Source organism: Mastigoproctus giganteus, chromosome 5 (assembly GCF_048544385.1).
Source record: "Mastigoproctus giganteus isolate SK-2022 chromosome 5, ASM4854438v1, whole genome shotgun sequence".
Classification (NCBI taxonomy): domain Eukaryota; kingdom Metazoa; phylum Arthropoda; class Arachnida; order Uropygi; family Thelyphonidae; genus Mastigoproctus; species Mastigoproctus giganteus.
The window spans coordinates 37,455,214-37,472,733 of record NC_143579.1 but is presented as its reverse complement, the minus strand read 5'-3'; the positions used below and the strand labels follow the sequence as shown (position 1 = coordinate 37,472,733).

The 17,520-nt window shown below is 36.2% G+C and overlaps 1 protein-coding gene across 9 annotated transcripts in view; it reads left to right on the top strand.

Moving 5' to 3' along the window:
- The window catches only part of LOC150085310 (calmodulin-binding transcription activator 2-like), a 736,406-nt gene that overhangs the window by 636,171 nt on the left and 82,715 nt on the right, over positions 1-17,520 (top strand). For all 9 annotated transcript variants that reach the window (XM_090373990.1, XM_090373988.1, XM_090373984.1 and 6 more), the window contains 3 exons: positions 934-1,200; positions 3,183-3,388; positions 16,049-16,452. In XM_090373990.1, coding sequence (XP_090230116.1) covers positions 934-1,200; positions 3,183-3,388; positions 16,049-16,452 — 877 coding nt within the window. The remainder of the gene's footprint in view (positions 1-933; positions 1,201-3,182; positions 3,389-16,048; positions 16,453-17,520) is intronic.

Genomic DNA, 17,520 nt, shown 5'->3' with positions numbered 1-17,520 from the left:
TGATGTCCATTTAGTTATTATCTAGAATATAGCAATATCTTCAAATATGAGAACTATTGCAGCTGTGTAAACACAAAATGATAAAGCCAGCTATGCAAGCTGAAGGAGGCTATGGTTGAATGGTTTAACAAGCTGAATGCAGAACTATATGAATTACATTTCTCTCAGATAAAGAAAATTTTCAGTTTTTTTCAATTGACAATTTAAGATTTCATTACAAAATGAAATGTGGGTTAGATGCATTCTTTATATGAATTTTCCTTTCTGTTTTTTAATTTGGACTGAATTTAGATACTTATGTGGTGCTTACTTTGAATTTATTTTTGTTAATATGTTTTCCTTTCTTTTTCTTGTTTTGTTTCTAGACTGAAAGTAAATTCCAAAAGCAAATTTAAAACATTCATTTTAGGTCAGATTTGTAGTAAATAAATGAGTTTTTGTTTATAACCACAAAGTAACTGCTTTTAATGAAATTTAATTGTTTCGATTATTAAAGCTCATGGTGCCACAAGTCATTAAATTTACTGAGGAACCACATTTTATAATTGCTGTTTCACTTAATGTCCCAATACATGTTGTAGGGAAGGCTGTGTTTTTGTGAATGTGCACACGCACACACATTAAAGTGTGTATGTGAATGCACACACACACACACACACACACACACACACACACACACACACACACACACACACACACACACACACACACACACACACTTTAATGGTATTGTTTCCCCTCCAAAAAAATTTCCTGGTTCATTTGAAGAAAAAAGGTGTTACTTCTTTGGTAAATTACAATGCACTTCTTATACTATGTGGCAATATTTTGTTCTTAATCATAATGTATAATTATATAATTTGAAGTTTTCTGATATTGTAGATATCACTTTTTACATAATAAAATATTTTATTTTAATATTTTATATTACAGAATTTTAATGAGAAACAGAAATCCTTTGAAGATAAGCTGGTGTTCCTCTGTCAACATTTCATGAATGCCACGTGGATACAAGCTGATGATGCAAACTTTGTGAAGAGTACATCTCAGACTGACCTCACTCTACTTCATCTAGCAGCAGCTTTAGGATTTGGTCGATTGGTCTGTATGCTTCTGCACTGGCGAGTTGAAAACCCTTCATTGATTTTGGAGTCTGAAGTTGACGCATTAAGTAGAGACAAACATGGTTGTACACCATTGGTAAGTCTAAAAATGCCAACCATTAAAATTTGCTCTGGTAGAATAAGTTGTTAAGCTATTATGAATAAAATCAAAAACATTCAGAATTTATTATAATGAAAGTACACATTGGTTCATCATGTCATATGCTTCTTGAAAGAGAAACTCCAAAAGTTATCCTACATTGTTCATCTGTTTCAATTTAATTCTTGATGTAATTTCATGTTCACAATACCAGAAGTATATTCATGCCTTTGGAAATAAAAGCCTTTGTTTTGCTTTCGTGCATCCACTTAAAAACTTAAAAGCAAAAACATGAGTAGGATTGGAATCAATAATGAAACTGTGAAATATATTCACCATTATTTTTTTTGCATAGTCCAAAGTAATCAATATAGCCTTAGTTGCTAATGCTCCTAAAAGCCAAATAACAAACAAAAAACAAACAACAGTGATATTCAGATATCTGCCCCTTGTCTGCCAAAGCTTTACTTTGTGATGTCTATGTCATTTTGTCTAAGTGGAAACATGTAGGATAACACAGACATGCCCAACTCCAATGGCTTGGAATTGGGCATGCTACAATAGAATATCCAGGCTTCAGATCCGTCTAGTTTTAAATATGTATTCTGTGGATCCCAGAGGTTTTACAATGTTCTGTTATTTTTTGTCATTGATTTTTTACTTAATTTATACATACATTACTGTTTTTAATTGATTGTTAATTTCTACTATTTTTAAAGATATTTAAATTTTGTGGAAGATGACTATCTTGGAGATTGAAGGAGTTCTGTAGTTCTGAAAAAAACAAACTGATTTTATCTAAGGAAAATCAAAATAATAATAATACAGGTTGTAGCCTAAGGGATTTTGGTACAACTGCAGTCATATATCAATGCAACTAAACATGCATACTGAAGAGTTAACATCCCATATAACTACTGCTTTTTTTTTTTTTTTTTTCCCTTAAAATAAAATTGGCTTATGCAGAAGTAGATCATTGATTTTCTTAGACTAAGCTGACAGAACAGCTTTCCCATTGAGAAAAAGGTAATTAATTTGGCAAAATTTAAATTTATAAATCTCAAAGAATAAATTAAGTGCTAAAAATGTAAGTAAAATATAAATGTACTTAGTCCGATTATAACATCAGATTCAAAAATTACAGGTAAACTATGACAAAAAATGGTCCAGATGATGAATGGCCTAAACATAAAAAATAAGCAAAATAGACCCTGGTGCCTTTTAATTGAAACATCAGTATTGCAACAATGTATCTATATATTGATGTCATAAGGTATCACTCTCCATCTGTCTTATTTGTAAATATTAAATTTTAATGTTTCCACTTAGACAAAATGACATAGACATCACAAAGTAAAGCTTTGGCAGACAGGGACAGATATCTGAATATCACTGTTGTTTGTTTATTGTTTGTTATTTGGTTTTTAGGAGCATTAGCAACTAAGGCTATATTGTTCTGGGGATATGCGGTGGTCATTCCCTGACCTTTCCACATCCTCCATATTTGGTGGTCACAGGTTCGAACCCCGGTCTAATCAAGAAGCGTGTACTACGCACTGCTGCTCCTGCCCACCTGGCTACAGAGGGTGGGCAGGAGCAGGTATGGCTTTCTTTGAGCCATACCAATAAACATACACTGTGACTAATGAAATTGACTTCTAGCTGATGTTCATTTCATTACTGCACTGCGAGAAAAGAGCATGGGAAACCTTAACAAATGATTTCTCACAGTCAGGCTGCAAGCTTTTCAATTACTTCAATATATATGAAGCATTCTGTCATTTTTAAACACAAATATTGTAATAAAAGAAGTAAAAATACAGATTGAGGTAGATATTTATGGTCATTTTAGAGAAATCCTTTTATTTTCAATGTTGTTATACTAAATGTAAAATAGCATTAGGTTAACGAGAAATTGGCTGGGACCAACCCAGGTCATCATATATTTTTAATATATCTATTTTAATTATTTATCATAGATGTGGGCTTGTGGGCTGGGCCACAAAGAGGTTGCTCTTCTCTTATACCAGTGGAATAGAACTGCTACAAAAATTGCTGACACGCATGGTCGTACTCCCGTAATGGTAGCAAAAGAGCGAAATTATTTGGACCTTGCTCAAGAAATTGAGCAGTTGGAAGATGCTCAGCATCTGCAAGAAAATGAGAATCTTCCATTGGATGAAAGGTCTGTATTAACTTCGATAAACTTGAAACATTCATTTTATATGATTAACTTTTTAAAATTTTAATTTTCAAATTCTGATGTAGTAGTAGTGGCAAATGATGCAAGAAAGCAAGCTTATACCATCAGCCAAAAAAAAACAAAAAAACAACCAGTTCACCCATCCATACCCTCAAGAATTTGTTTAGTTCTTCCTTGAATTTATTCAACCCATACACTTCCACAACAACAGATGGAAGCCTCTTCCAACAATCAGCCACTCTCTGGCTGAAGGCAAACTTCTGCATATCTATCCTGCAACCATCTTTCCTCATCTTGAATTAATCCCCTATATATGTGTTGTCTCAACAAGTGAAAGAATACCATTAACGTTCAGCTTACTCAATCCAGTCAAGGTTTTAAACATCTCAGTCACATCTCCCTGCAAGTGTTTCAAGATGCTCCAATATGCAAAATTGAAGCCTTTCTAAGTAACAGCACTGTTTTGTTCCTTTCACCAATCTGGTTGCCCTTCTCTGCACCCATTCCAGCAGATCTACATCATTCCTAAAGTGAGGCCTCCAAACCTGTATAAAGTACTCAAGTTGCAGCCTACCATGTCCACATACAAATCACCTCCTTATCCCTACTGGCAAAGTTTCTGTATATCATTGACAAAATCCCCATGAGCTGGCCTGGTAGCATGTCTGCACTGCTCAGAGAATTAAAAGTCTGAGTGCACAATTACCCCCAGGTCTTTTTCATTCTGCACTACCCTGAGTGTAGTACCACACAGTTGATAAGTTACTCAGAGGTTACTGCAACTAATGTGCAGTACCTTGCATTTGTCAACGTTAAATTTCAACTGCCATTTCTCAGCCCATCGACCCAATTTTCCCAGATCTTGTTGCAGTAGCTCACCCTGCCAACCTTTGTACCATCTGCAAACTTAGACATTAAGCCTGATATACCTTCATCAGTATCATTGATAAATATTGAAAACAACAATGGACCCAGCACTGAACCCTGAGGAACTCCACTAATAACATTAGTCAATGAAGAGCAGTGCCCATTGATAACCACTCTGTCTTCCACTTAACCATTCGTTTATCCATAGCAGTAACTTTCTCTTAATGCCACATTGTTCCAATTTGTACAGTAGTCTTTTATGTATAACAGTATCAAAAGCTTTCCTGAAATCTAAGTATATGATGTCAAAATTAATTTTGCATTCAGTTCCTTGGTCATTGCATCATAGTAACCTATCAGATTGGTTACACAAGACTGCCTCTTAATTGCATGCCTGACCAAATGGTCCTGTATTACTTCTTTAATTAGTGATTCCATTATTTTCCCTGGAACAGATATTAATCTAACAAGTCTGTAATTACTCATGTTGCCTTTTGATCTGCCTTTTGGAATTAGGGATATATTTGCACTTCTCTAGTCCATAAGGACCTTCCCTGAATCCAAGGATGTTCTCATAATTATGGCTAACGGTTTGCTTACCTCCTTTGCTGCCTCCCTTAATATAATTGGATAGATTCCAATTGATGTATATTGGATGGAAAGCAACCTATGCTACTATGATTGTACATGTTTTTGGTAACTATGGCATTATTACTTGAAAAAACTTTCAGGGTTATTATAAAAACCTTTAGTATTTACATCCTTATATATCTGAAAATACTTGATAGAAAAAGCTTGTGCAACATTCCTATGGAGATATATATATATAAGGTATGTGATCACAGTTTGGTTTGTACCATTAGGTGCAGGATGGCTTATTGGAATTAGTATTAGCCATATAATGCAAGGAAGCCTGAGGCTTTTGCTGTACCAACCAAAAAAAAAAAAAAGTGAACAATGGTTAATTAAAAAATTAATAATGATGAATAACTAATAAAATAAAATAAACCACGTAATTGACTCCAACCTCTTTTTCCCTTCTAATTTGAATTTTTGGCCCCTAGTTCTGATATAATTTATAACAGTGAAAATATCACCCTCATTCATTTTACTTTCTCTTCTCAGAGCCTTACACACTTTGGTTAGGTCTCCTCCATGATTCCTAGTTACCAAGCTCTAAAACCCACATATTCATAGTATTTTCTTCTTATGGGCACCCTTTTACCGATCTCACCAGATGCACTGCCTATCCTTAGATCTTTTGACCTTCTCAAGATGCTGAATGTCATTTTTTAGGCACAATTTACAATTACGATTATGATCACCCTATTGCTGCAAGAAAATGTTTGATAAATCATCAGTAGGATACCACCTTCCTTGCCACACGTTTACACTTGTTGGAGAACTTCATATCTGACCTTATTGCAACTCCAAATTCCTTAATTTTTTTTTGGACTTGTTGTTCTTCAAGTGTGAGACTATTTTGCTGTATTAAAACATAGCTGCCACTTTTCTAACATTTCCTGAACTGTATCTGAGTTATCCTGATCTCTGTATCCCTTCATCAGTGTCATTCAAGAAAAACCAAAAACAGCAGTGGTTCCAGTACCAATCCTTGAGGAACTCTATATTAGCCCAATCTGAAGGGTAACCATCAATCACAACCTTCTCTCTCTCTATCTCTCCTACCCATCTAATGATTTCCCTGTGATTACAATGTGTTCTAGCTTCTGTAGTTAGCTGGAGTACATTGTAATTACAGGGAAAACCCTTTCATGTGCCACTGAATCAAATGCCTTGCTGGAATCCAAGTAAACAATGTTGAAATCATTTTTTATGTCCAGCATGTGAATGACTTTGCCAAAATAGCTAATCAGGTTGGTTAAATATGATGTTCCATTTGCAAAATCAGTTCTGGAGGAAACATGCTCTGTTTCTTTCAGAACCTGAATAATCTTCTGAAATTTCAACGTTGCTAATTTTATGTTTCCCAGTTTCAATCACACATTTTCTCCACACTATGAAGGGTCTTTCATCTGTAAATATTGATGCAAAGTACCCTGTTTAATTCATCTGCAACATCAGCTAGGCTATCTAAGGCTTTCCTGTACCCATTACCTCAGGGGGTCCAATCTGATTTGCTCCTTTCTTCTTCTTTCTATTCACACACAATAAAACTCCCATTCCTCTCTCTCTCTCTCTCTCTCTCAGCAAAATTGTTATTTGTATCATCATATAAGAGAAAATAGTACCAGGAGCAAGAATATTCTGAAACTGATAATCACCCCCGAACTGTAAGGATGACAGTAACAGTACCATCAACAGGAAGTGATCAGAGGTTTAAGTAGGATGGTTGGGGGGGGGGGGGGAAGGCCCACAAATGCATATATACCATTAAGAAAATAAGCATGAGGAGGAGGATGTTGAGATGGATGAATAATGAGCAAACCAGTAATACAAATATGTGTTTATGTGATAATATGGGTGTCGAAGTAATGCTTGCACACATCTCAAGGGTTTTTTTTTTTTTTTTTTTTTTTTGCTGCAGAAGCCAGTGTTGTCCAGATGTTCTGAGGGTAGCAACATTTCAAATGAAAGGGAAGCTAATGTAAGCATTAATAACTTCAGTGGATGCATTAGGCTTGTCAACTATACAAGAACACTTAATTGTAATTGTCTCTATAGTAACATTAGGAGTCTTGTCAGTAAAATGAGTGAATTCGAACTCCTGATTAGAACAACTTATGCTGATATAATAGGCTAATGGAAATGTAGTGTCAACTAGAATTAGAGAACAGTGAGATTCACTATGGTATGTGCAATGTATTTATGAAGAATAGGGAAATTAGAAAGAATGGTGGGAGCGATGCTTCTTATGAAAAGCAGCCCGAGTTCGACAAAAGCTTTTGCAAATTGAGAATTTACACAAATTAATATAGGATCTGTGTAGTATGAGTTAGTTGAAAGCAAAAGTATAATGAGAGTGGGAGTAATCTACAGATCAGAAGATTATGGTGAACCTTTAAGTTCCTCAGAGCAACCAGATTGTTCCTCAAGTCAGATGAAGTTCTAATGGATGTGGTGAAAAGATTTTCAGAAAAGGGAAGATAATAGTGGGAATATGTTGCAAGCTAAATAAAATCTTTTTAGGCAATTTGAATAGGCAAACAAGTGTGATCACCTCCTCATGGGTGAAATGAGGTTACCTCTTATAGATTGTAAATAGTGAGCCCCAGCAGTATGGCATGCTGAAATTATTTTTTGAACTGTCTGAATGATTATTTATTCCAATGCCAGAGAAAGTACAAGGGACTCTTCATGTCCTCAGGATCCAAACTGTGTCCATAAAAAAACTTGTGTGCTGCCAGGTTGAGGATATTAAACTCACTTGTAATGATATTCCATGCACAGTACTAAGTACTATAGATTCTAATACCTTTCATGTTTGGGGTTTTCATTAAAAAAATTTTTAATTAAAACACTATTATACTATGTTGAAGGGATAGTTGCAAACTGTAATCAGTTTGCAACTATCTGAAGAGGTGCCATCTGCCACCTACAGATAAGTTAAAAATTAAAAACAAAATTACTAAAAAAAACAAAAATAAGAAAATTTCAGAAATAAATAAATAAGCAGAAGCCCACATCCATTCACCCAGGGAAACACAGCAGACTGTGTTTCTGCCTAAAGCCTGGCACAACTGTTGTTGAAAATGGAAACAAACTAGGAAACTCCCACCCTGCTTGACTCAACAGGCAAATGTAGACATCAACAAGAGAGGAGAAATCTAAAAGAAAGATTTAGGCAAACTACAGGGATCACTTCTTCATAGACTTGTTGTTAGTTGTTAGTTCATAGCAGCATTGGCCATGCAGAAATTCTCAAACATCTGCACTTGCGGCTTGCTAAGCAAAAGAACCATGGATACCCCAATGTGGGTGACTCAACAACAAAAAATGTCTTCATATTGTTTTCCAAATAACTAGGAAACAACTAAAAAAAAACTGAAAGACAAAATGTAAATTAAATTCCGACCACTGTATTGAAAAGCCAAACCAGAATGCAAATATGCAACATCTGCTAATTGAAATTAAACAGCAAAACTGGTTTCCTGTTTAATTTCAATTCAATTTAGGGAAACACAATGATGCCTCTTTGAAGTTCTCATTGTATTTTCGTGAATCTTCTTTCTTTTAGGTGTCTCTTCTTTAGTGTCTGCATTTGTTTGTTATTTTAAGATTGGGGAGGTTTCCTTGCTTGTCACCCAGGGAAGCACAGCAGGAGCTCATGCTGCTGAATTTTCCTGGGTAAATATAGGTGTTTGCTTATTTATTTCAAAATTTTCTAATTATTTTTTTAGTAGTTTTATTTTTAATTTTTGCTCATATGGAGGTGGCAGTTTGTATCTCTTCAGCATTCCAGGTTGCAATCTGTCTGCAACTATCCCTTCAATGCACTGTAATGATGTTTTTATTTCAGATCAATATTTTATCGCATCATGTTTTATTTTCATCTTTTAGTAGGGTCCCTTTGTGCTTTTTTTCAACCTTTTATTTTTTGATGTACACTGGTGTTCAAAGAAAGTGCATCACCCCTTAAAATTGTAATTGTCATCCAAATAATGTAAGTATATGGCAATATTTCTTACAGATTGCATCAGATAAGATTGATACGCATAGGTGTAATATTGCATCAGGTGTTACTTTCAGCTATATAAGTACGCTCTGCAAGAGTTGCAGTCATTCCTTGCTTGTGTCGGGATGGCAAGTTACGTACAGTTGATGCCACGAAGAAAGAGTGCTATTGTTGCTTTACGTGAGAAAGGATGTTCTTCCCATCATATTGCTTATAGATTGTCTTTTAATCAGTCGACAGTGAGTAGATTTCTTTCCAAACTCAAGAATACTGGTTCTGCTGATAGGAAAAAGGAACCGGATGCAAACGAGTCTCTATGACAAAACAGGACTGTGTTTTTAAGTGCTTATGCCTCCCCTCCTCACACAAAAAATGAAAAAGGCCCATTTAATTTGGTGTAATGAACCCCCGAACAGTGGAAGTCCAGTTATTTTCTCAAATGAGAAGAAATTCAACCTGCATGGCTCTGATGGGAGATAAACGATTTGCTGTAGACGTGGTGAAGAATATCATCCAGACTGTATGGTGTCTACAGTGAAATTCCCTACCGGCCAAATGGTATGTGGGTGCATTTCATATCACGGAGTAGGTCACCTTCAGTTTATAAAGGGTTCTGTAAATGCCAATGGATACCTGGCTGTATTGGAAGGCAAATTGCTGCCAACCATTAGAGACCATTTCAACCTGCCAAGTAACTGAATCTTTCAGGACAACTCTGCTCCTTGTCATTGGATGAAAAGTGTAAGTAGGCACTTCTGTAGTTACTTTAGCTTCATTTCTGCATTAGAGGTTCAACAGTAATGTGTTTACATTTGTTACAGGTGAAAAAATGGTTGGAAGAACGGTCCATTACAACTCTTAGCTGGCCAGGAAACAGCCCGAACCGAAATTCTATAGAGAACTGTTGGCATTGTGTGGAATGTGCAGTTGCCAGAAAGAAACCAAAGATCCTTCATGAACTTCAGGAAGCTATAATTCGTGTTTGGAACCTCGAACTATTAGTTGACTATCTTCAGAAATTGATCTTGTCAATGCCTCGACGGTGTGCTGCTGTCATCAGGGCCAGAGGCAGTTCAACTAAATATTAGTTTGCACCTGGTGAACTTTTCATTTTGTTTTCCATTTAAAACGATAAACTCAAGCAAATTGAGGGCTTCTGTTAACATTTCAGCCATATTTGTCGTGTTTACCAAAACTGTCGTATAAAGGTTGCAAATGCTAATATTGGAATATTTTGAGAGTACCTGTCAAATATTACTTAGCTTTGCCTTAACTATTAATAAATATCTTTTGTTTATATTTTATTTGTGATGCTAGTCATCAATATAACATACCATCATGAAAATGGGTTAGAAATGTGAAATTCATAGGTGATGCACTTTCTTTGAAGTGTGTATATATATATATATATATATATATATATATATATACAGGGTGTTTCAGTTAAACGTTTCAGAACTTCTAAGAGGGGTAGGGTACATCCTGACAACTCGAAATCATATAGCAATGTGGGGTCGGAAATGCTTTCCTGAAGCGGTGTTGTACACAGAAGCACCATAAAGAAAAGAGACCGTAAGTGAGAAATCGTTTTAATAATACATGAAAAGAAGCAAAAGGTACATGGATTAAAGTAAGTGTTCGAAGTTTCTTCCACGGGCTACAATGCACGCCTCACATCTCCGACGCATGGACATCCGAACATTCTGGAATACTCCAGGCGAATTTCGAATTTCTTCGGCAGCTGCTGCGATTCTTGCAACCAGCTCCTCAGCATTGTCAACAGGGATGTCATAAACTAGCGATTTCATATGACCCCAGAAATAAAAATCAAGACATGATAGGTCGGGTGACCGAGCAGGCCAACGCACGGGACCACCACGTCCGATCCGCTGTTGACCAAATGTGACATCCAGGTAGTTACGAACATCTCCGCTATAATGGGCAGGGGCTCCATCGTGTTGGAACCACATTGTCTGTTGCGTCAATGCAGAAATCTGTTCATCTCTCAAAAGTTGTGGCAATACTTGCTGCAGAAAGATCAAGTAGGTAGGTCCGGTTAGGCGACACGGTAACAGGTAAGGTCCGATGAGATGATCTCCCATAATACCGGCCCATACATTGACCGAAAATCGACTGTGCTGCACGACATCTTATTGCATGCGGGTTCTCGACCGCCCAGATATGGTCGTTATGCGTGTTGAAAATTCCTTCCCTTGTGAAGGATGCCTCATCGGAAAACAACACTTCAGCAGGAAAAAAGGGGATTTGTAGCACATTTTCCAAGGTACCACTGTGCGAAAGCAATACGAGGTGCATAATCCTCCGGTTGCTGTGTCTGGACACGCTGCACGTGAAACGGATGCATGTCTTGTTCTCGGAGAATCCTCCAGACGCTGCAATGGGAAACCCCGACTGCGTTTGCTAGACTTCGTGTACTCGTTCTTGGATTCCCCTGTACATGCTGCAGCACATTCTGTTCGACGGCTGGAGTCCGTGCTGTTCTTACCCTGTCCCTGTCAGCTCTTTCAAATGAACCTCTCTCAGCTAACCTCTGGTGCAGTCTTGCAAAGAAATTATGACTGGGAATACGGCTCGTCGGATATCGTTCCGCGTACAAACGCTGTGCGGCTGGCCCACTACAATTTGCAGCCCCTTACACCAAATGCATATCGGCTAACTCTGCGTTCGTGTAATCATCCATCCTACTAACTTGGCGTTCTTGTTCAAGAAATTTGAAATTCGCCTGGAGTATTCCAGAATGTTCGGATGTCCATGCGTCGGAGATGTGAGGCGTGCATTGTAGCCCGTGGAAGAAACTTCGAACACTTACTTTAATCCATGTACCTTTTGCTTCTTTTCATGTATTATTAAAACGATTTCTCACTTACGGTCTCTTTTCTTTATGGTGCTTCTGTGTACAACACCGCTTCAGGAAAGCATTTCCGACCCCACATTGCTATATGATTTTGAGTTGTCAGGATGTACCCTACCCCTCTTAGAAGTTCTGAAACGTTTAACTGAAACACCCTGTATATATATATATATATATATATTTTTTTTTTTTTTTATACTTCACTTTATGGATCTGAAAAGCAGTGCACTATTCTACCAATGCATCTTTATCTAATATAAACCATATTATCTTGCAAATGGAAGTGTGTTGACACCTAATTCCAAAAACATTTTTGTGTTGTTAAACCCTGTTTGATCACCAAAGCTCAGCCCAGTCTGTGACCCATCTTGTGCCTTCTCTTGTAAGTTCTGTTGTATAACTGCTGTAACTGTGTTCTTATCACTGTTACTATATGGTTGTGCTAGAGTATAAACAGAACCTTTCTGAATATATTTACAAAAGTGAAATATTTTGAACATAGTGCAAAAAATATGTTTAAAATTAGATATTATTAAAAATGTTCAGTTTAAAATATAATATAAAATAAATATAAAATAAAATGAAAAACAGTGAAATATAAAAGCATAGCAAATATAGGAAGCAGATAAGAATCCAAGAGTATTGAATAATATTGAAATTCATCTATTCCTCTCCTCTAATACTAGAGTAACCATTAAAACTTAATTTAGTATCACCTAGTGCTTAATAGGCAACAAGACCCTTACCTCTAATTGGCTGAGTGCATATAGTGTTAGCATTTGTTGAGGCATATGATGAAAGAAAGCAAGTTTATGCAGCATCAGCCAAAACAAACAAAAAAAAAAAAAAAAAACCACCTCCCATTTTACTCCAAATGCCTGTCTAGCTCAGCCTTAAATTTATTCAAGCTATCAACTTCCACAACAAGAGATAGAAGTTTGTTCCAGCAATCAACTAACCACTAGCTAAAGGCAAATTTCCACACATATATTCTACAACTATCTTTCCTCAATTTGCATCTCATCTACGCCCTCTCAGGTTCGTAATCTGTGCAAGAGGAAGAATCCCATCAGCATTGAGCTTGCTCAACCCGTTCAAGGCCTTATACACTTCAGTCGGATCACCTCGCAGGTGCCTAGTCTCCAGGTGCTACAATTTGCAGACCTTAAGCCTTTCTTGGTAAGAGCACCCCTTTGTTTCCCTCACCAATCTTGTTGCCCTTCTTTGTACTTGTTCTAGCAACTCTACATCCTTCCTAAAATGAGGCCTCCTAGCCTGTACACAGTACTCAAGGTGTGGCCGGACCATTGCCTTGTACAATGGGATAATCACCTCCTTGTCCCTGCTAGCAAAATTTCTATATATCATTGATAAGATTCCATGACCTGACCTGCCCTGGTAGCCCATCTGCACTGCTCAGTGAACTTCATATCTGACTGCACAATTACCCCCAGGTCTTTTTCATTCTCCACTTTCCTGAGTGTAGTATGATACACTCTCCATTTTACAAACTAATAATAGGGAAAAGGGGTGCCTATTAATGCTGAATGTTGATAAAATCAAATGTTTATTTCTAAACCCCTTATAGTCCACATAACTGAAAATTTAAACAATTATTCTTTACACATTTATATTAGAAACACAAAGTTAAGCAATAAAAAAACTAACTTTTATTTACCTTATTGTATTGGTTGTTAAAAAGTACATAGTTAGCAGAAGATGATTTACCATGACCATACACTAGTGCCTAGAAAAAGTGAAGAGAGTCGAATCTAAAAATCAAAGTTGGGATTCTGGTGGGTCCTCAAAGTCAGACTTCCTTTAAAAAGTCCTTGAGCATAGCCTTATTTTTTTACCATATCTAACACATTTTCATGCTATATTCCTTACAAACAGAGAAACAGACTAACCAAGGTCTAATTTCTCTAGTAACTTTATTTTCTGCATAAAACTCAGGTGCACATTAGCATTAGTTGAGGCATATGATGCAAGAAAGCAAGCTTAAAGAGCAACGGCAAAAAAAAACCTTCCGATTTCACCCATCTGGTCATTTTCTCAGGAGGCCATAATGATATACTGTAAGTGAAGTTATAATAAAGAAGCATTTAACAAGATGATAGTGATATCCATAAACAGGCTAGGATGCATGCTGTGGCCTACTTTGACTCATGAGTTTCCAGCTTTCTCTCTCTCATGAGCACATTTTAAGATAATCTGGTGCCAGTAAAATTTTTTTGTCTGTTAAATCCAAATTGGTAAATCAAGGGTTTACTGTACATCCTATTTATTTGCTAAAAGAAATCTGAGTGCTGCAGTAAATGCTATTAGAATTTGGTTTGAGGAATAAATTGAACATAATCCATAATATTATTAATATAATACATTATTAGTAAATTTATAATATTTACCTTTCCAATATGAGAAACAGATGTGGGAGTAGCCGGAAATCTGCACATATTGAGGAGGTTGGGCTTGTTAATTTTCAGCTGAATTCATATAGGATTTAGGGCTAAAAAGAAGGGTTTAAGAAGAGTTTACTGTTACATACAGTAAGTTGGTGCAATAGCATCATTTCTGTACACAGTAAGTTATACACTTAGTGGGGTTGAACTAAAACAGTAGAGGAAGAAAATGATTTGGGAGTTAGGATATGTTCGGACACAAAGTTCTCCAAGCAATGTCGGCAGGCAAAAAAGAAGGCCCATCATGTCCTATCAGTGATTTATCAAACATCTGTAGAGCTAAAGGAGGTCATAATCCCACTGTATATGACAATTATGAGACCACATTTGGAATACTCTATCCAGGTATGGAGGCTGCACTTAAAAAAAAAAATTAAAAAAAAAGACATCAAACTCCTTGAAAGGGTCCAAAGATTGGTAATGTACCTTGTGAGATCAGCAAAAGAGTGTTCAAATGAGAAAATACTTCAAATATGAGGACTACAGAGCTTGGAAACCAGGCATCTAAGAGGCGACTTGCTTGAGGTGTATAAGACTCTTAGAGGCAAAAGTAAAATGAATGGAGGCGGAACTTTCACTGTTACCTCTGATGGGATTGATGATGCTCTTGGGACCATGGGCTGGCCTTGTGACATCTGTAATAGAACTTTTACCACCAAATCTAGTTTAGGTATGCATTTCCAACCCTGTTGATGCTAATAATCATATAGACACATCTAGAGTAAAAGTCTGATGAAATGATGAGGAAGTTATGATTTAGCGTAAGCTAAGCTGGATTTGAAGTTTTCAATTACTGCAGAAGGAAATCTGCACCCTCAGTAAAAGCAATTAAAAGAAGAAGGAAAATGCATTCGTATGCTGATATATTAGAGAAATTGTCTTGTGGGAGCTCTGATGTGACTGAAGGAACTCCCTTCCATGCTGGCCTAATGGCTGTAGTCCAGGCTGAAGTACATAATAACATGAGCACTATTGGTACCAACTCTGCTGTACCAAATCATTTCTGCGAGAGGCCATTATAAGATCATCAATGGCTTTCCTTGACGTGGCTTAAAATCACAGAGTGCCAAAGAGCTTTATGGCTGAGGCTCAGGATGAAAGACTAGACATCCATGAGCTGGACCGTTACATCCGCACTGGTCTTATGAGCTCTGACATTACTGTCAAACATCCCTGTAAGATGTTTGTGCCTCCATCTGAGAATGGGAATCAAGGAGAATCCCAAAGGCGCATATGAAAGATAAATATGCTAAGACTCAGAGGCTTTACAACAAGAATCAGAAGCGATGTGCTTGCTCTATTCTGGATGGTGGCAGTGCTGATGCTCCTTCTGTGGGATTTTCTGGATTCAAGGACTTCTAGACCAACATCTTCCAGTCTCCAGAGGAATCCTGGAGATCCAGGGGTCATAACCTAATATAATCACCATATCCTAATATATATCTATGGGTGTTAGTTCTCTTATCAAGATATTTAATGACTGCATAATCCCAGATATTTTTAATTTTCAGCCTTTCGAATGATATTATAGCCATTGCACCTGTAAAAAATGTGTTATTGCACAGCTTTCAAATTTGGTGGTGAAACATATTAAAGATGTAAAATTATGCAAGTACCATTTAGGAATTGTAGGCCCTTGTTTTTTTAATTAAGCTCACATTTCAGGCAGTCCTCATAATTGATTGCACAGAGAGAGAGAGAGAGAGAGAATTAGAAATAAAACATATTTCGTATTGTGTTTTGACATGTGTTTTTGTCCCATTTTATTTCTAAATTAATAAAACATTGCTTTACTTTTAATGTAGGTCCAACAGATGTCCAGATATCACAGCAGTACCTGATGCCAAAGTGCGTAAACTTAGTGTTGACTTTCCACTGAACACAGCATTCATCAAATGCTCCACTCCAGCACAATCTCTAGCATCCAGTTCCATAGTACTCACACCAGCAGGTAGATCCAAGCTTTTGCATACGTCTCACATTGGATTAGTAAAACGTTCTTCAGTAGATAGTGGCATAAGCCATAGCTTGAAATTGGACACTAGCTCAAATTCTTCCAAGAATTCTTCCTTAAATAATACACCACCTGAACTACCACGACTCAACACAAGTTATTCTGATTATTCCCACCTCAATCTCAATGAAATAGACTTAATTACCAAGGTCAAAGAGGAAAGATCAAACTCTCCTTTAGAAATGATGGATACTAGTAAGTTGATCATAAAAGTCATGTTATATTAGAAAATTTAATTTTAGAGTTATAAATTTGTGAATCCAAATATTTTATTTTTATTTTTTGAAGTGGAACATCTTAGTGTAGATTTACTATGTTTCGTCATATAATATAATTATGATACAAAACCGTAAATCTTATAACATATAAGGATAGTCAAATGAAAGTGGACAAACCTTGACATTTCCAATGTGAATGGAATAAACATTGTGATTGCATGTAGCATGTATATGAAGGAACATACCAATGTGTTCAGACAATATGTCTGAACACACTGTAAACCAGGAGTTTGAGAGGTTTTTTTTTTTTTTTTTTTTTGAAGTGCCATTCCAGATGTGGGAACAATATAATAGAATTCTAGTTATCTAAAACGTCAATTATCTGAACATTCACTCAAATAAATTGACACATTTACTTTTTAATTTTAAGAAAGAAAACTCTCACATGAGTACAATTAAATATAATTCCACTTATATAATGCATTATGAATGAAGCAGAGAAGAGTAGATTTCATCCAATCACTTCTGTATAATCTCACTAATATGATGAGTGAAAACATCATCGTAAAAAAAGCTACAAATTCACTATTGTCTAAATTGCTGTAAATAAAATTTTATGTAATAGTCAATTTGTACATATTTTATTTTTTTTTATCAGAATTGTGCTTCACATTAGTGTAGTTGGAAGTAGCATCAGTAATGCTACTTCCATATCAGTGTAGTATTATATGGAAGTGGTCAACCCCCCCCCTTCAAACTTCCTTTTTTGATATGTTTTGTTATTTAAATTTATTTATATAGTTCCTCAGTTTAACTCACATAACCAGGGATTTATTCTGGTATAGTTTGATGAACTCTGATAAATTCTTTCAACATTTTAACAGCATTTAACAAAACTAGAGACAAAGCACAAACTGTGCATTACCTGTAGGTTGTTTTTGTAATGATCCAGCTTATAAATTTTTTACAGATAAAGAAATATTCACCGTTGAATACTAATCCAAATCAGAAAAGAATTGGAAATGAAGGGGGTTGTTATGATGAT